At 43.6% G+C, this 16,185-nt stretch overlaps 1 protein-coding gene and 1 long non-coding RNA gene across 5 annotated transcripts in view; one reads left to right on the top strand and one right to left on the bottom strand.

Annotated features, from left to right (window-relative positions):
• Positions 1-16,185, bottom strand: part of PSD3 (pleckstrin and Sec7 domain containing 3) — a 142,836-nt gene that overhangs the window by 113,133 nt on the left and 13,518 nt on the right. Inside the window, exons 1-2 of one of the 4 annotated variants that reach the window (XM_074953652.1) lie at positions 8,668-8,868; positions 4,202-5,300 (exon numbers count right to left, since the gene is read on the bottom strand). The exons of 1 other annotated variant lie outside the window; for it this stretch is intronic. In XM_074953652.1, coding sequence (XP_074809753.1) covers positions 4,202-5,300; positions 8,668-8,698 — 1,130 coding nt within the window. In that variant the 5' untranslated portion in view covers positions 8,699-8,868. Of the gene's footprint in view, positions 1-4,201; positions 5,301-8,667; positions 8,869-16,185 lie in introns of those variants that run through there. 2 more of the 4 variants (XM_074953651.1, XM_074953653.1) reach the window with 2 other exon arrangements.
• On the top strand, positions 7,574-15,165 carry LOC141987847 (uncharacterized). Its single transcript, XR_012639625.1, has 2 exons — positions 7,574-8,201; positions 14,826-15,165. It is a non-coding gene; the product is annotated as an uncharacterized LOC141987847 (long non-coding RNA).

Here is a 16,185-nt window from a genome sequence, read left to right on the forward strand (position 1 = left end):
AACATGTTTTTATTCTTAATGGTGCAGGAACCACTATCAGACAAGGAAAGCAAGCTGTATTCTGTTTGGCCTCACACATCAACAGAATTGTGAACTGCAGTACTGGTGAAGATGAAAGAAGCAGAAAGAACCCAATTTGGCTTTCAAGGTTAAACCAGGGCAGGAAGTAAAAAAAATCTTCCCAGTTAATTGATCAAAATTTAATCTGAGAATGAGTAACTTGTGTTTCTGGTATCTATGTTAAGGCTCCAAAACTGGTACCTCAAGGCTTGGCATTGGGAATATCTTGCTGTATTATCTCCTGATTGTTCTAAATTTACATATCAATTTAAAATATGTTGTCGTGGGCTAGTTACACCCCATCACAGGGTGTTGGGTCACGTAGGGTTAGATGGAAGGGCGTAGGCAATTCTGCAGCCGGTCAGGTCCTACACCGATGACTCTTACTGTAACATGGGGTAGTATTACTTAGCAACCAGAGTCAGTGAGCGGCCCTTCCCATCAGGGCAGCGTGGCCCAATGGCCAGAGTCAGTGAAGTAGCCCTCCTCTGTGAGGCTGTGCGGCCAGTTGGCCTGTTGGGGGAGTGGGGCACCACTCAGGGGAGTGTGGCGCTCTGGGTAAGGGGACTCGGGCCCTCCCTGCTCCTCTGAGCCCGAGCCCAGGGCCCTGGCGGTGGTGCTCACCACCGAGTCAGCGGGGATCCTCCCGAAACATGCTGACCAATCCCCTGGTTCACTAACCGGCGAAGAGTTCGAGACCCCTGGGCTGCTTCTTACCCTTTCCCCCTCGTCAAAACTCCCCAGGTCCCCAAATGGCCGGGCTCCCACCAGTACCATCCTTTCTCTGGGCTTGTCGGGCAGCCTGGAGTCTCCAGTCAGGAACTCTGTGAGCCACAGTCCCACAGTCGGGGTTTGTAGCAACTCCCTGCAGAGAGCTTGCAGCCTGCGTCCTTCCCCATCAGCAGCCTCCCCAGACAGAGCTGGGCTGCTACCTTTTATATGCTGCCTCCAGGCTGAGCATGCCCAGCAGGGTCAGAGGGGCGGGGCTTCCTCAGCCTGCAGAGCAGAGTTAACCCTTTCAGGGCTGGTGCGGGGTAGGTATACCTCATCACACATCTTTAATTGATGTTTGTCTATATATTTTTCTCTTTCTTTATAGATACAGTGCTGTTGTCAGCTAATTTCTAAGTTGGGCATAAGCTTTCGCGGGGGAAAAACCCCACTTCTTCAGATGCTTATGTCCAAATAAATACCCCACAAAATATTATCCCCCAATAAATCTGTTAGTCTTTAAGGTGCCACCGGACTCCTCGTTGTTTTTGTGGATACAGGCTAACACGGCTACCCCTCTGATAATTTCTAAGTTATCATCTGCAAAAAACCTAGAGTTTTCAGGTACCTAAGTAGCCCCCGAAATAGCTCTCCTGGTATTGGTGAAGTCAGAGGAACCAGGTAATTGATAAAGCGGGTTTGGTTGGTGGCGGGCAGGGAACAATGCTATGGGGACACTCTGGAAGGAGGGGATGGAGATTGGTGCCTCAGCACCAAATCAGCGCTTTGAAGGCTTTCTTGAAGCTGCCACCTATACTTCCTGGTGAACAGAGGCAGCAGCACCATGGGGTGCTCTTGATGCACTGTGTGATAAATGAGAGGGGGGTAGCTCCCTTTTGTGGACATCCAGCCAGCCAGTTAGCTATAGACGGCTAGAACTTTTTAAAATTGGGGGAAAACTTCCCTTTGTCTGCGGTTGTTGTTCTCCGGGGAAGAGGGGAACAGGGCAGCAGTTATGCTGTGAGAAGCTGAAGGCCAGGTATGAAACTCATCAGAATCATAACTAGAAATTGCTTATTTGGAAACCCAGATATGTAAGTAGATCAGGACATGTCTAGGAAGACGCAATTAGGTTTATTTTGTTTATTTCTTATGGCTTGTGGACTCCTCTGTGCTAACCCCAAATGCTTCTGTTTTGCTTTAATCTGAACCTCAAGAAGGTTATTCTTGATGTTTAATTTTTGTGAGTGAGTTTTTAAATCTAGCAAAAGCCTAAGTTCCAGATGTATTTTCTTTCTTTTTGTTTTTAATAAAATTTACCTTTTTTAAGAACAGGATTGGATTTTTGGTGTCCTAAGAGGTTTGCTGTTTAATTAGCTGGTGGCAACAGTTGATTTTCTTTGTTTTCTTTCTCAGCTCTTACCCAGAGAGGGGTGAAAGGGCTTGAGGGTACCCCACAGGAAGGAATTCCCAAGTGTGCCTTCTTGGGTTCTCAAAAAGGGGGGAGGGGGGTTGCAGCATCTACCCATCCAAGGTCAGAGAAAAGCTGTGACCTTGGGATTTTAATACCAGCCTGAAGTGGCCAGTATTAATTTTTAGAATCCTTGCGGGCCCCCACCTTCTGCATTCGAAGTGCCAGAGTGGGGAATCAGCCCTGACACACTGAACATGCCATACAGAAATAACGACTCCCCTGGAGCTGTGGCCTGGTGTGCCGGAGAGCAACCAGCAGAGCCTTTCTAAGGCCAATGCCTTTGCATAGAGCAGTGGTTCCCAGACTTGTTCCGCCGCTTGTGCAGGGAAAGCCCCTGGAGGACTGGGCCAGTTTGTTTACCGGCCGTGTCCACAGGTTCAGCCGATCGCGGTTCCCAGTGGCCGCGGTTCACTGCACCAGACCAACGGGAGCTGCTGGAAGCGGCGGCCAATACGTCCCTCGGCCCGCGCCGCTTCCAGCAGCTCCCATTGGCCTGGAGCAGCGAACCACGGCCACTGGGAGCCACAATCAGCCGAACCTGCGGACACGGCAGGTAAACAAACCGGCCCGGCCCGCCAGGGGCTTTCCCTGAACAAGCGGCGGAACAAGTTTGGGAACCACTGGACTAGAGACACAGACCTGCCCTTCACCATACCAAGCCCTCGCTTCATACAATCCTGTTCTCCTCAAATTCTGGGCCCCAGCACTATACAGCTCCCCCCATTTTGCCAAAGCCCCGCATAATCCCACATCCCTGCCCCAGTGCCCACCCTCACGTTCCATGCTGTGCAGCCTGCCTACAGCTGCTCAGGAAACTTTAACAAAAAGAAAGGTTTGAACATCTTTCAAGCGTTCCTTTTTCCCCCACTGGTATTTTGCCTCTCATCAGGGAATCATCTCCAAGTATTCAAAAATCAAAAGCCAGGGCCCCCAAAATCATGAGATGGCTTAAAAATCATGAGATTTTAAAAACATAATATAATACATTTGAGGGGGTTTTTGTCTTCTGGTTTCTGAGCCTTCAAGGTGCACTCGGATCACATTTTTAAGCTTTTCTCCACAACCAGGAGAGCTCAAAACTTTTTGTTTTAAAATGACAGCTGAAATTCTCACATATTCACATGGCTCCAGGATTTGGTGCTTTAAGAAATCCAAGAAATATCATGAGATTTGTGATAAAATCACAAGAATAAGCAACACTACAAAACCATTCCATTTGGTAATCATGGCAAAACTCAAAGGACTCTGAGTAATAAAGGACTGACTCCATGTATGTTTTAATGTGAGCCTTTCAAAAAACAGCTGGCATCTGATCTAAGATCAGAATGTGTGTGCAGAGTCGCAGGCAGGCCCTATCGTCGTTCACCAAGAGGAATACAAACAAATGTGAAGAAAACAGGACACAATTTGAATAAGGAACAAACATTCGCAATTTTTTTATATATGTAATATAAAAAAATGCCACTATCCTCTTGTACTGTATAGGAATAGGGTGGTATCCCTTTAAATAATTTGTGATCCTTCTGGAAACACTCACTGTGTTCTATGTTTAAAACCCTGCCAGAAATCAGCCAGAGCAGCAGTATGTATGTGGCTAGGCCTTGCCTGTGTGTATATTTAGTCAACACAGTTATCTGGGACCTAACTGTGCCCATGTGGGTTTCTTCATGTTGTCTTTGTTGTGTAAAGGGCAAACCACAGAATTCCTCTAGAGTTATCGTGCCCAATTTGGAGACTAACTTCAAACATTAGAAGTGTGGAACAGACGGATTTTAGTTCTGCTTCAGCGCAACCCTCAACTCCACATTAACGGTGCCATCACTACAGTCATCTCCATAACATTCTATACAGCAGGCAAATAATCTAATCAGTCATTTGCATAGCAGCAACTCCCACAGTGTGTTAGGCATGGCCCACATGTGGGAATTCAGTCCCTGCCCCAAAGAACGTTCTTACCTTTCACTGTCTGTGTTTAGCACATGGTTCTTTTCTTCAGCAAGTTTATCCTTCACAAAGACTCCATCCTCCCCACCTTCAGCTAGCAAAGCTAGAGAAAAGGACTCCGAGCCAACTCCTGGTTTGAAATCTGCCTGGGCTTCGTTCCAAACACTCTCAGACAAAGTGACTAACCCTGAGGAAACTGGGGCTGGAATGGGGTGGCTTGATGCTCTGGAGAACTTCTTTTCTACAGACATGGCCCTTTGTAAGTGTGCATTGGCCTCTAGCGCTGAATGCTTCACTCCCTTCTGCTCCTCTGCTTTCTGTATCCATAAAATCTCCACCCCTTGAAATTCTACATGTTTGCTCACAGCTGCCTCTTTCGATATCCTCCTCCCAGGACCCGTTTGCATCTCGCCTGGATTGTACGCTGAAAATTCCTTCTCAAAATCTGACCATCCCTCCCCCAGAATACTGATAACGCCCCCAACTTTGCTATCTGCCTCCAGGGCTGGTACAGATGGTCTGTGACAGCTTGTCTCCTTCACTTTGGGGACCTCCTCAGTTTTATTATTGATGGCTTGCAAGGACTCTGACTGCATTTCTCCAGTTACTATTGCAGCCAGATCTTTTTCTATGATCAAATACAATTTCTCCTCAGCTCTTACTTCAGATGGAAGAGGCTTGTCTGAGGGTTTTTCTTGGCCTGCTGGAACCAATTCTCTGGCTGCCTGTACGTCTTGGCTGCCAATATTCCTTTCTTTTTCCATTTGCAGCTCTGAACAAAGAGAAGCGTTTGCTCCCTTCTGTACTTTTGCAGCTTCTAGCTCTTGAGAAATTTTCATAATCCCAGTCTGTCTATCAGTACGTGGCAAAGTTTCTTCTTTCGATGGTAGCAGTGATACCTCAATGCAAGATTTTGGCTCATCTGCATAAGTGCCACTTGCAAGAGGAGTAGGCAACTTGTCATCCTCCCTCCTTTCTGGACTGCATGTTATAGCCTCTGCTAGAAACTCAGATGAACTCCTCAGTGCTTCTGCACCTTGCTCCATAGTGCCATATTCTGGAAATTCATTGGAGACGTTATGTGGGAGCAGAGTGCTATCTCCTTGTCCACCTACACAAAAGAAAGAGAGTGTATTTGTCTATTGGGTACATCCATTTACTTGTTAAGGGTATTAGCTCCATTCCCAGATTAGCTGCATTGCTTCTGCAAGCCCACTGCAAAGAAATGCTATTGTATTTAGCTCTTTTTGAATGCTACTGCACTGTAAAATTGGGCTTTTTACATTTGAGTGTTGGGGAAGCATATTTTTTGGAAGTTAGCACTGCCAAGTTAGGAATGCCAAAAATATTTGCTGAGCTTCACAGGGTCCCAGTGGCCCGTGAATAGCATGGACACATGCCAGATGAGAGAACTGAAGAAAGTAGGTATCTGGAGGTTTAACATCTGTCCATGATGCGTGCATTACCTTGTGTTTTATACATTAATGTTATTGTTATTTTCTCTTTTTAGCTGTTCTAAAGAGCAATGGTATGGAAAGCAACTGGTTAGATCCCACATATCCCACGAGTACGGACAAACAAAACGGGAAATGCTAGAAAGATTCCAATTAGCTGATAAGGTAATTAATAAACTATGACACTCTCTAGCACTACACCCTCATCTTTTCAGAACCTGTATAACTGAAGGCCGAACTGCAGTGACGCATGACATTTATCATCACACTTTACGACTTTCCAGTAAAAGATTAAATCTAGTGATTTAACACATGAAGGCTGGGGGTTTTCAGTCTTGTTTTTCAAGCTGATGAAAATAAAGCAATTGAGACAACTGATGGCCAGATTTTCAAAAGAGCTAAGCACCCAGCAGCTCCCATTGTTCTCAGTTAACACTAATTCAACTGTTCTCAATGGGAGCTGCTGGAGGCTACACTTATGAATCTCTGGCCACTTCAGTTAGGTGCCTATGTTGAGGCTGAGCACTTTTGGAAAAATCTGGCCTTGAGTACTTACTTAGTCATTCAGAAGAAAACTAGAAGCATGTTTTGGATCCCAGTTGTATCAATTATTATTATTATTACAATACTGAGACGGGCTGAGATCCAAATTGAAACCATCTCCTGGCTTCACACCCCACCCCTACTCTGACATGGGCCTGGAGAATATACCTGGAATTGGACATGGACCTACATTTCATAAATTTGAACAAATTTGGAGTGTTTTGGATTTAGATCCCATTTCACAGCCCATGTCTAATTGCCATGTAGCCCCAAAGTAATGAAGTCAAAGGCTCTTCTATAACTGTGACTAGCTAGATTCTGTTTACTTCATCTCTCTGAGACAAAAATTCGTAGAGAAGTTATTAATGGCACCCAACTCTTTCAGATAGTCCTACCATGTCCTTAGCCGTGCATCGTCGCAACACAGTTTGTGGCCCTATCTCCAAAGATAGACCAAATGGACTTTTTAAAAGAGGAACAGACAGATGCTGAACCAGTTTTTTAACCTACTAGTTCTTCAGCAAAGGTTTTCAAATGTATAGGAGAGTGAAAGAAGGCCCAATTCCCCATTAAGCAGAGGCTGAACAGTTTCTAAGCAGTAATATTTATTAACAACTGCCTAAGCACACGGATAGGCTGAATTATTTGTTTCGTATCTGCATCCAATCTGCAAAAATGGCCGGCGGATATCCGCATCTGATATAAAGCAGATATCCACAGGCTTGCAGGGCTCTACTTATAAGGAGTCCCTTACTTAAATATTTTTGCCTAAGCACATCTAAACGGCCATGACTTCCTCTCATATGCTGAAGAACTGCTTAGAAAACGCATTTCTAGAAGCAGCCAGAATGCTTCCAACATGCATTCAGCTTTGCCTACATGAGTTTCACAAGCCAGCTGCATGTTGACTGTAACAGGTAAGCTACAAGGACAATTAGTGACCATGTTTTAAACCTAAAACCCTTGCAAGGGATTTGTCAGTCTCAAAGGCCATCTTTGCTTCTGAAGCAATCCAAGACAAACAGTGCAGAGCTTAGTTTTCAGGCAATGAATATAGGGCACAGCTGTGAGCTTCCCCACACACCCTATGTGACAAGGCAGCTGCTTGGTAAAGCAGTAAACAACTCACAGAAAGTTTCTGATGTTTTCATTTTTTTCATTAACTCCATGAGTAACCTAATCCCTAGCAAACCCATGGCCAAAGCTCTACGGTGCATCCAAAGAATAGAGGAGTGCTATTTAAAAGACTCACTGGGCTAAAGCAAAAACTACGAGTTTGAGGGTCTTATTCACATTTACACTACATCCCCTGTTATACTGCTCTTCCAATATAAAGCCCATTTCAAGGTCCCTTTACACTGCCAGTGTTGTGAAGGAGCCCTACTGTAAATAAGAATCTTTACTGGAGTCCCAGGGAGAAACAGCAAATTGATTACCTCAAACTAGTTTCAATCTAAAATGCTCCTAAAGAAAACATGTGAAATAAGCAATCAAAGCAATAACCTTTTCTGATATGGCCTACAGGACCAACTTCCACGGTGAACTTTACCATGGTCTCTATTCTTTGCATGAACACATTCTGGAGGGTCGATCAGCAGCCACCTGTTCTTAAAAAAGGCTTACTATAATGCACCTGAAGAAGTGGGCTGTAGCTCACAAAAGCTTATGCTCAAATAAATTGGTTAGTCTCTAAGGTGCCACAAGTCCTCCTTTTCTTTTTGCGGATACAGACTAACACGGCTGCTACTCTGAAACCTGTGATAATGCTAGTGGAGCACACGCCTTATTTCAGGTAGCAGGGTTTAAAGGAGCTCGAGTTCTTTAAGGGAAACCCCTCCCCTCTTCCCATCCACCACCACAGCATCATGTCTTGCTACAGCTCCCAGCATATCCTGCCTAGCCCCCATCCCCCAACATGACTGCATTACAAATAAGGCTAGAAAAGGAACAGCAAAATCAGGTGCTCCGCTGAAGATAAGCAGAACAATAAACGATGAAAGGATACACTCTTTCAGGTAACACCAATTTCTACTTTCCATTTAAGGTTGCTTCTTTCAATAAAGCAAAATAAAAAATAAAAAGGCTCTAAGCTAAAATAGGAAGAGAGGTGTACGCAAGGAAAGCTGAGACACTGGGAAAATATAGCCTGAGAGCAGCTGGCACTTTTTTGATGCCTAGAGATTTAAAGAATCCATTACTTAACCTGCACTGGCATAAATATGATATTTCATATGTAAATAATCAACCATCAAATTTCAATCTAACACAGGTATAATAAAGTTCAATCTAACTTGGTCATGGTATAATAAAGGAAAGGCTAGGAAGCAAAAAAAAAAATAATAATAATAATAATCAAACACACATTACAAATATGGAAAGACATTTTCCCAGGAACATTTTACAAAAATGTCTCTCTCTCTCTCTCTCTCTGTTAGCTAACTAGCTAAATATATATTTATTTGAACAGAGTCGCCTACTCACAGAGATTACTGTAGCTCCAGCAGTTACCCATTGGTCAATGAGTATGCATAGATCATCAGTTTATCTATAATGATACAAGCTAATTCGATTGCTGCTGTTCTAGTCAACGGGAATCAAAATAGTTTCAAATTTCCGGGCAGCCCGCTGCCCTGCATTGCACACGGAGATGTAAATGGAAGCATTCTGAGCATTATGAAACTGATGAGGGAACTGCAGTCTCATTCACTCTATCACAGAAGCTAAGGAGTCCAACTTGGCAGCTTATAGAAAATAGCTCCACTAGGGATTTTCTATAGTTGAGAAGATTATTTCCAGGGAGATATTTATGATTAACAGGAGTTTGTTTTATTATAATCAGATTCATCAGCACAAAAGAACCAAGAGCACAAAGGCAGTTCTGAGAGTATAATACTGGCCTTGTAGTAACCGAGGCACAATGGCACTTTCGCATTATAGCGCATCTTCTCTGATGCAAGAATGACTGCACCAAAAAGACAGGTTTCTTATGTTTTAACTGCCTCCAAGCTTGTGCTCTGTTCATAAGCTATATTTTAAATTTAAAAATTGAAGAATTTATACTTATGCTTTCCTTTTTTTTTCCTTTCCCAAATTTAAGCAAAAAAAAAAAAAAACTGTTTAAGGGGGGAAAGTACCATTGTTGATACAGAATATTAGTGTATGTTACTGAACAACAAATTGCAGGAGTCATGGAATTTTCTTACTAACTTAACCATCTCAAAGGCACAGAACCACCTAGAGTGTCATCTTAAAGCCCCTCTAACAATACTGTAACAAACTATTTGGTTGGATCAAGAGTATCTCGTCTCATACAGAAATGGAACTGACTCAGCCCATCAGACAGCAGGGATACTGTATGCTCACAAATAGGGTTTTTTTCTGCAGTTCTTTAGTTTCTAAATGATGCAATTCCCTGTGCCTTGATTGGTTCGACTGGTGGATGGCCTTTATTAGCCAAAATAGAAGGATTTGCATAATCATAGTACAACTCTTCTATAACGGTACAGCAAATATCCAAATCTCTGTGTTGATTGACTACATTGATCTTCCTGCTCTGCCTGGCACCTCTCCTCAGGATTTTCAAGCTGTCTGCTAGCAACAAAGATATTGCCTGCACTTCCCATGCCCTTTAGCTGAAACCAGGAAACCTCCAGAATTTACATGAAAGAAAGGGGAGCAAGGGCTGGGAGATATATGAAAGGAAAATTGTTTTACAGGAGGACGTGGAGAGAGACAGCCAACGGGAAAGAAGTGGGGGTCAGAAGCTCGTGCTATCTCCATTGTGACCAACTCTTACTATGTTATCACAAACTCCCGATAGAATTCTTTTTGAACTCCCAGCGCCTGGAGTCCTGTGGTTATGTCAGAATCCCAGCATTCATTAAAAAAAAAAAAAGCTTGAAAATATGAACTCTAACAACCTCAAAGATCAGACAGCAACTGAAAAGAACACAAGATTTATTCTTTAAGTCTCATGATATTTTGGGTCCTGACTTCAACACTTCAGGTTGGCAATACTGTGTAACTCAAGCTTAAACGCCATCTTTTCAAACACTGCCAACTCCTCCAAATGGTTAGGAGTGTTGTGAAGTCTACAGAGCAACTAAAAATGCATAAAAACTAAAAATCCAATGGTAGCAGGCTTCACTAGACTACCTCGCAGGCTGGAGAGAAGACGCCATCATTCTGCACCAACTCAGAGGCCTGCACGTAACAATACCCTTGGAACAAGACAAAGTTCAAGAATAACATCCAGCATGTCCTGGGAGAATTCAGCACAAAGGATTAATAATTACAAACTGCTGTAGTGGCCACAGATGGCCAATGAGATGGCTCAATCTCTAGGGTCATTACCTTGAAAGCTACAACGGTAGAACAGAGCAGCTGCTAGCACAGGCTGAAATGAGTTAATGGAACAGAAATGGATAGAAAAACAACTGAACTCAGTATCCCGATGCACCAGCATTACCATTTCTCACAATGTTATTGCCAGTCTCATAATATTTGGTGTTTCTTCTTAAAGCCCCAGCTTCTGGATTCAAGTAATTACATGAGACTCTCAGCTTCCATATTTTTTTTTTGAAAGAGTTAATAGCCTTATGGTTGCAGTAAAAATGTGACCCCCTAAAGGTTCAAAAAACACAAAGCACATTAAAAAAAAAATTAATTATTTTTAATCTCTCATTATTTGGGTGGGATCTGACTTCCGCTTTTTAAAATGGTTAGGCTCGGGAAAAGTTTTTTAAAAACCCAGTCTTTAGCTATAATATTGAATTTTTGGAAAACCAACAACATGTAATTGCTGATAGGGCTGTCAAGGGATTAAAAAAGTTAATCATGATTAATCGCGCAATTAATCGTGCTGTTAAACAATAATAGAATACCATTTATTTAAATATTTTTGGATGCTTTCTACATTTGCAAATATATTAATTTCAATTGCAACACAGAATACAAAGTGTACAGTGCTCACTTTATATTTATTTTTATTACAAATATTTGTACTGTAAAAAACAAAAGAAATCGTATTTTTCAATTCACCTAATACAAGTATTGTAGTGCAATCTCTTTAACATGAAAGTTGAACTTACAAATGTACAATTATGTACAAAAATTAACTGCATTCAAAAATAAAAAAATGTAAAACTTTAGAGCCTACAAGACCACTCAGTCCTTCTTCTTGTTCGGCCAATTGCTCAGACAAACAAGTTTGTTTACATTTGCTGGAGATAATGCTGCCCGCTTCTTGTTTACAATGTCACCTGAAAGTGAGAACAGGCATTCGCATGGCATTGTTGTAGCTAAAGATTCATACGTCCCTTCATGGCAGAGGGGCATTGCTGGCACATGATGGCATATATCACATTGGTGGATGTGCAGGTGAACGAGCCTCTGATAGTGTGGCTGATGTTATTAGGCCCTGTGATGGTGTCCCCTGAATAGATATGTGGGCACAGTTGGCAACGGGCTTTGTTGCAAGGATAGGTTCCTGGGTTAGTGGTTCTGTTGTGTGGTATGTGGTTGTTGGTAAGTATTCGCTTCAGGTTGGGGGGCTGTCTGTAGGCAAGGACTGGCCTGTCTCCCAAGATTTGTGAGAGAGTTGGGTCATCCTTCAGGATAGGTTGTAGATCCTTAATAATGCGTTGGAGGGGTTTTAGTTGGGGGCTGAAGGTGACGGCTAGTGGCGTTCTGTTATTTTCTTTGTTAGGCCTGTCCTGTAGTAGGTGACTTCTGGGAACTCTTCTGGCTCTATCAATCTGTTTCTTCACTTCCGCAGGTGGGTATTGTAGTTGTAAGAATGCTTGATAGAGATCTTGTAGGTGTTTGTCTCTGTCTGAGGGGTTGGAGCAAATGCGGTTGTATCGCAGAGCTTGGCTGTAGACGATGGATCGTGTGGTGTGGTCAGGGTGAAAGCTGGAGACATGTAGGTAGGAATAGCGGTCAGTAGGTTTCCGGTATAGGGTGGTGTCTATGTGACCATTGTTTATTAGCACTGTAGTGTCCAGGAAGTGGATCTCTTGTGTGGACTGGACCAGGCTGAGGTTGATGGTGGGATGGAAACTGTTGAAATCATGGTGGAATTCCTCAAGGGCTTCTTTTCCATGGGTCCAGATGATGAAGATGTCATCAATATAGCGCAAGTAGAGTAGGGGCATTAGGGGACGAGAGCTGAGGAAGCGTTGTTCTAAATCAGCCATAAAAATGTTGGCATACTGTGGGGCCATGCGGGTACCCATAGCAGTGCCGCTGATCTGAAGGTATACATTGTCCCCAAATGTAAAATAGTTATGGGTAAGGACAAAGTCACAAAGTTCAGCCACCAGGTTAGCCGTGACATTATCGGGGATAGTGTTCTTGACGGCTTGTAGTCCATCTTTGTGTGGGATGTTGGTGTAGAGGCTTCTACATCCATAGTGGCCAGGATGGTGTTATCAGGAAGATCACTGATGGATTGTAGTTTCCTCAGGAAGTCAGTGGTGTCTCGAAGGTAGCTGGGAGTGCTGGTAGTGTAGGGCCTGAGGAGGGAGTCTATATAGCCAGACAATCCTGCTGTCAGGGTGCCAATGCCTGAGATGATGGGGCGCCCAGGATTTCCAGGTTTATGGATCTTGGGTAGCAGATAGAATATCCCAGGTCGGGATTCCAGGGGTGTGTCTGCGCGGATTTGATCTTGTGCTTTTTCAGGAAGTTTCTTGAGCAAATGCTGTAGTTGCTTTTGGTAACTCTCAGTGGGATCATAGGGTAATGGCTTGTAGAAAGTGGTGTTGGAGAGCTGCCGAGCAGCCTCTTGTTCATATTCTGACCTATTCATGATGACAACAGCACCTCCTTTGTCAGCCTTTTTGATTATGATGTCAGAGTTGTTTCTGAGGCTATTACCAGCAGGAGAGTGAGTTTGTGTGTGTATGGGGGTGGGGGGGGGTGAGAAAACCTGTATTTGTGCTGGAAGTGGCCCACCTTGATTTTCATGCACGTTGTAAGGAGAATTTGTGTGTGTGGTTTTTGGAGGGGGGTGAGGGGGTGAGAGAACCTGGATTCCTGCAGGAAATGGCCCAACTTGATTATCATACACATTGTGAAGAGAGTGGTCACTTTGGATGGGCTATTACCAGCAAGAGAGTGAGTTTGTCTGTGGGAGGGGGCGGAGGGTGAGAAAACCTGGATTTGTGCTGGAAATGGCCCATCTTGATGATCACTTTAGATAAGCTATTACCCAGCAGGAGAGTGGGGTGGGAGGAGGTATTGTTTCATGGTGTCTGTGTATATAATAATGTATTCTGCAATTTCCACAGTATGCATCCAATGAAGTGAGCTGTAGCTCACGAAAGCTCATGCTCAAATAAATTGGTTAGTCTCTAAGGTGCCACAAGTACTCCCTTTCTTTTAGCAGGGAAAAGATGGCCTTGTGGTTAAGGCATTGGCTTGTGACCCAGGAAATGTCTGTTCTATTCCTGGCTATGCCACAAATGTCCATGTTACGTCAGCCCCCCCACTGAGCACATCCATTATAAGACAGCGTTTAATAGTATGACCATATACTATCTTTTCCACAGCATACTCTGGGGCTCAATCAGGGTTGTGCCGTGAAGGAGACTATTGTGCCCCTGCCTTATTTGTGGCAAAGCTGCCAGGTGTACAGTGAAGGAGGCAAGGGATTACAGGACGATGAAGGACAGGTTTGTGGTTAAGGCAGCTGAATGCTGTCCTGGGGGAATCAGATTCTATCCTGCCTCTGCCACAGTTCCCTTGTGAGGCTGGGCAAGTTACTTAAAGCAAACTTTTCACAGGCGGTCACTAATTATGGGTTCCTCATTTTCTGGGTCTCCAGTGCAAGGCACCTGGGGCCTGAATTTCAGAAGCACTGAGTGCTCACAACTGCAACTGAAGTCATGGGGAATCACGGACACTCAGTGCCTTTAAAAAAGTCCGACCCTAAGTGGCTCAAAACAGGCATCCAAAATGAATGGACTCTTTTGCCAATTTTGTCCTTGATCTCTGTGTCTCAGTTCCCAGTCTGTAGTATGAAGATACTTTTCAGAGTAGCAGCCGTGTTAGTCTGTATTCTCAAAAAGAAAAGGAGTACTTGTGGCCCCTTAGAGACTAACAAATTTATTTGAGCGTAAGCTTTCGTGAGCTACAGCTCACTTCATCGGATGCATTCAGTGGGAAAAAAAAAATCAGATGAAGTGAGCTGTAGCTCACGAAAGCTTACGCTCAAATAAATTTGTTAGTCTCTCAGGGGCCACAAGTACTCCTTTTCTTTTTGTTCTAATACTGTGATCCTATAGGGAGAGGGTTTGTAGTCTCTCAGGGGCCACAAGTACTCCTTTTCTTTTTATGAAGATACTGTTACCTTAATACCAGCACTTCCTGGCTCCTGAGTGCTTGATTCTACAACATTAATAATATACATTCAACTTCTTTTCTTTAACTGGCTTGCTGTGATATCCTTGACCCTGAGCTACAGTGTTTATTGAGTCTAAGGTGTGGTTATCTCCTTCACAGAAAGCAGCTGCCGGTTATTATGACAACTTTAACCACCCTGTTTTCAAATTTAGGTCAGGTTGTTTCCAGAGCCCTCTTACAAAACAATATAGTTGTTAGTATAATGCCTCAGAGCCTTTGTTTTGTTTCCTCAGGTCGTTACTGAAGTCTGGATTTCTAGTCCGTCAGTGCTGATCCTGGGGCTAGCCTCACATCTGCAGCATTCAATCCCTGACTGGCCATGGAGCATGCCAAAGGGAGGAACAACAAAATGGGAGCTACCACACTTGATCAGACCCATGGTCCATCCGACTGTGGCCAGGACCAGATGTTTCAGAGGAAGATGCAAGCAACTGCATAGTGCAAAAGCATTGAATAATCTGTCTAAAAGGACAGTTCTTCCTAAATCCCCATCAGTTAGGCACTGTCTGATGGCCTGAACCATTATGCTGTTTATATCCTTCATTTAATAAAAAAAAGTTTAATCCTGTCAAATGTAGCTATGAATATCCTCTTCCTTACTAAGCTCTTTGCCACACTGCATCTTGTGACAATGAGTTCCACAGGTTAACTATGAGACAATGTAAGGCACAGTCCCACACTAAAGTTTCAGAACTCTTGCTACTCTTTAATATATCCGGTATTGCAGTGGGGTAACTAGCTGAAATTCCATTCACAACCTGTGGATTCAAATACGTCTGACAAAGTAATGAATTTACAGATGGAGGCTTGAATTTCACCCTTCTAAAAATTTTGCATTTGAATCCCATTTAATTTGGGCAGGTTTGTAATCCTAATTCCACATTCCATATATTTCGCCTCATGTTTTCTGTTCATTCCAATTAACCACTTATACATAAAGAACAATCTCTGCTTTGGCCTCTTACAAAAAGTAGTTTGGGGGCTCAGCAAGAGAGCACAGCTGCAGAGGGAAACCTCAGAGAAAGAAATCCAGGTGTCCGGAATTGCCTTGAGAGTGGAAAGAGTGAGAGATGAAGAGGTCGTGGCTGACTGGGTTTTTAGATGAAGGGGGCAGTCCAGAGGAAACAGGAGAAAGGTAGGGAGAGGAGAGCCATGGTAGGAATGTAGGTGAGGGAACATGTGGAACCTAAGGGACAGGATGGCAGGGAATTTGGCGATAAGGAAGGGATATAGGGAGAACAAAGGTTCAGGGAAACATGACGGAAGGAGGATGCGGAAGGTAGAGATGGGGAGATGGGAAGGGGAGGTTTATCTGTTGAGAGGAATGGAGGCAGGAAGAAAGAGGAAATGATGTAGAGAAGGGCAGTGAGGCAAGTGAGGTAGAGGAAGAGAGCAGAGGGAGGCAAAAAGATTAGTGAGACAAGCACAATGCTTAGTCAAGTGTGTGAGTAAAGTATTCTGATATTTTCTTTGCATAAGGTAACCAGAATCTTTTGCCACAAGTTGACAGCCTCAGGCTACAGAAGGGTTTGAGCTTGTACAGACAATAGCTGGAGTGCCACATAACCTGTCACATAACATGAACATACGTTA

This window comes from Natator depressus, chromosome 5, assembly GCF_965152275.1.
Source record: "Natator depressus isolate rNatDep1 chromosome 5, rNatDep2.hap1, whole genome shotgun sequence".
NCBI classification, from domain to species: domain Eukaryota; kingdom Metazoa; phylum Chordata; order Testudines; family Cheloniidae; genus Natator; species Natator depressus.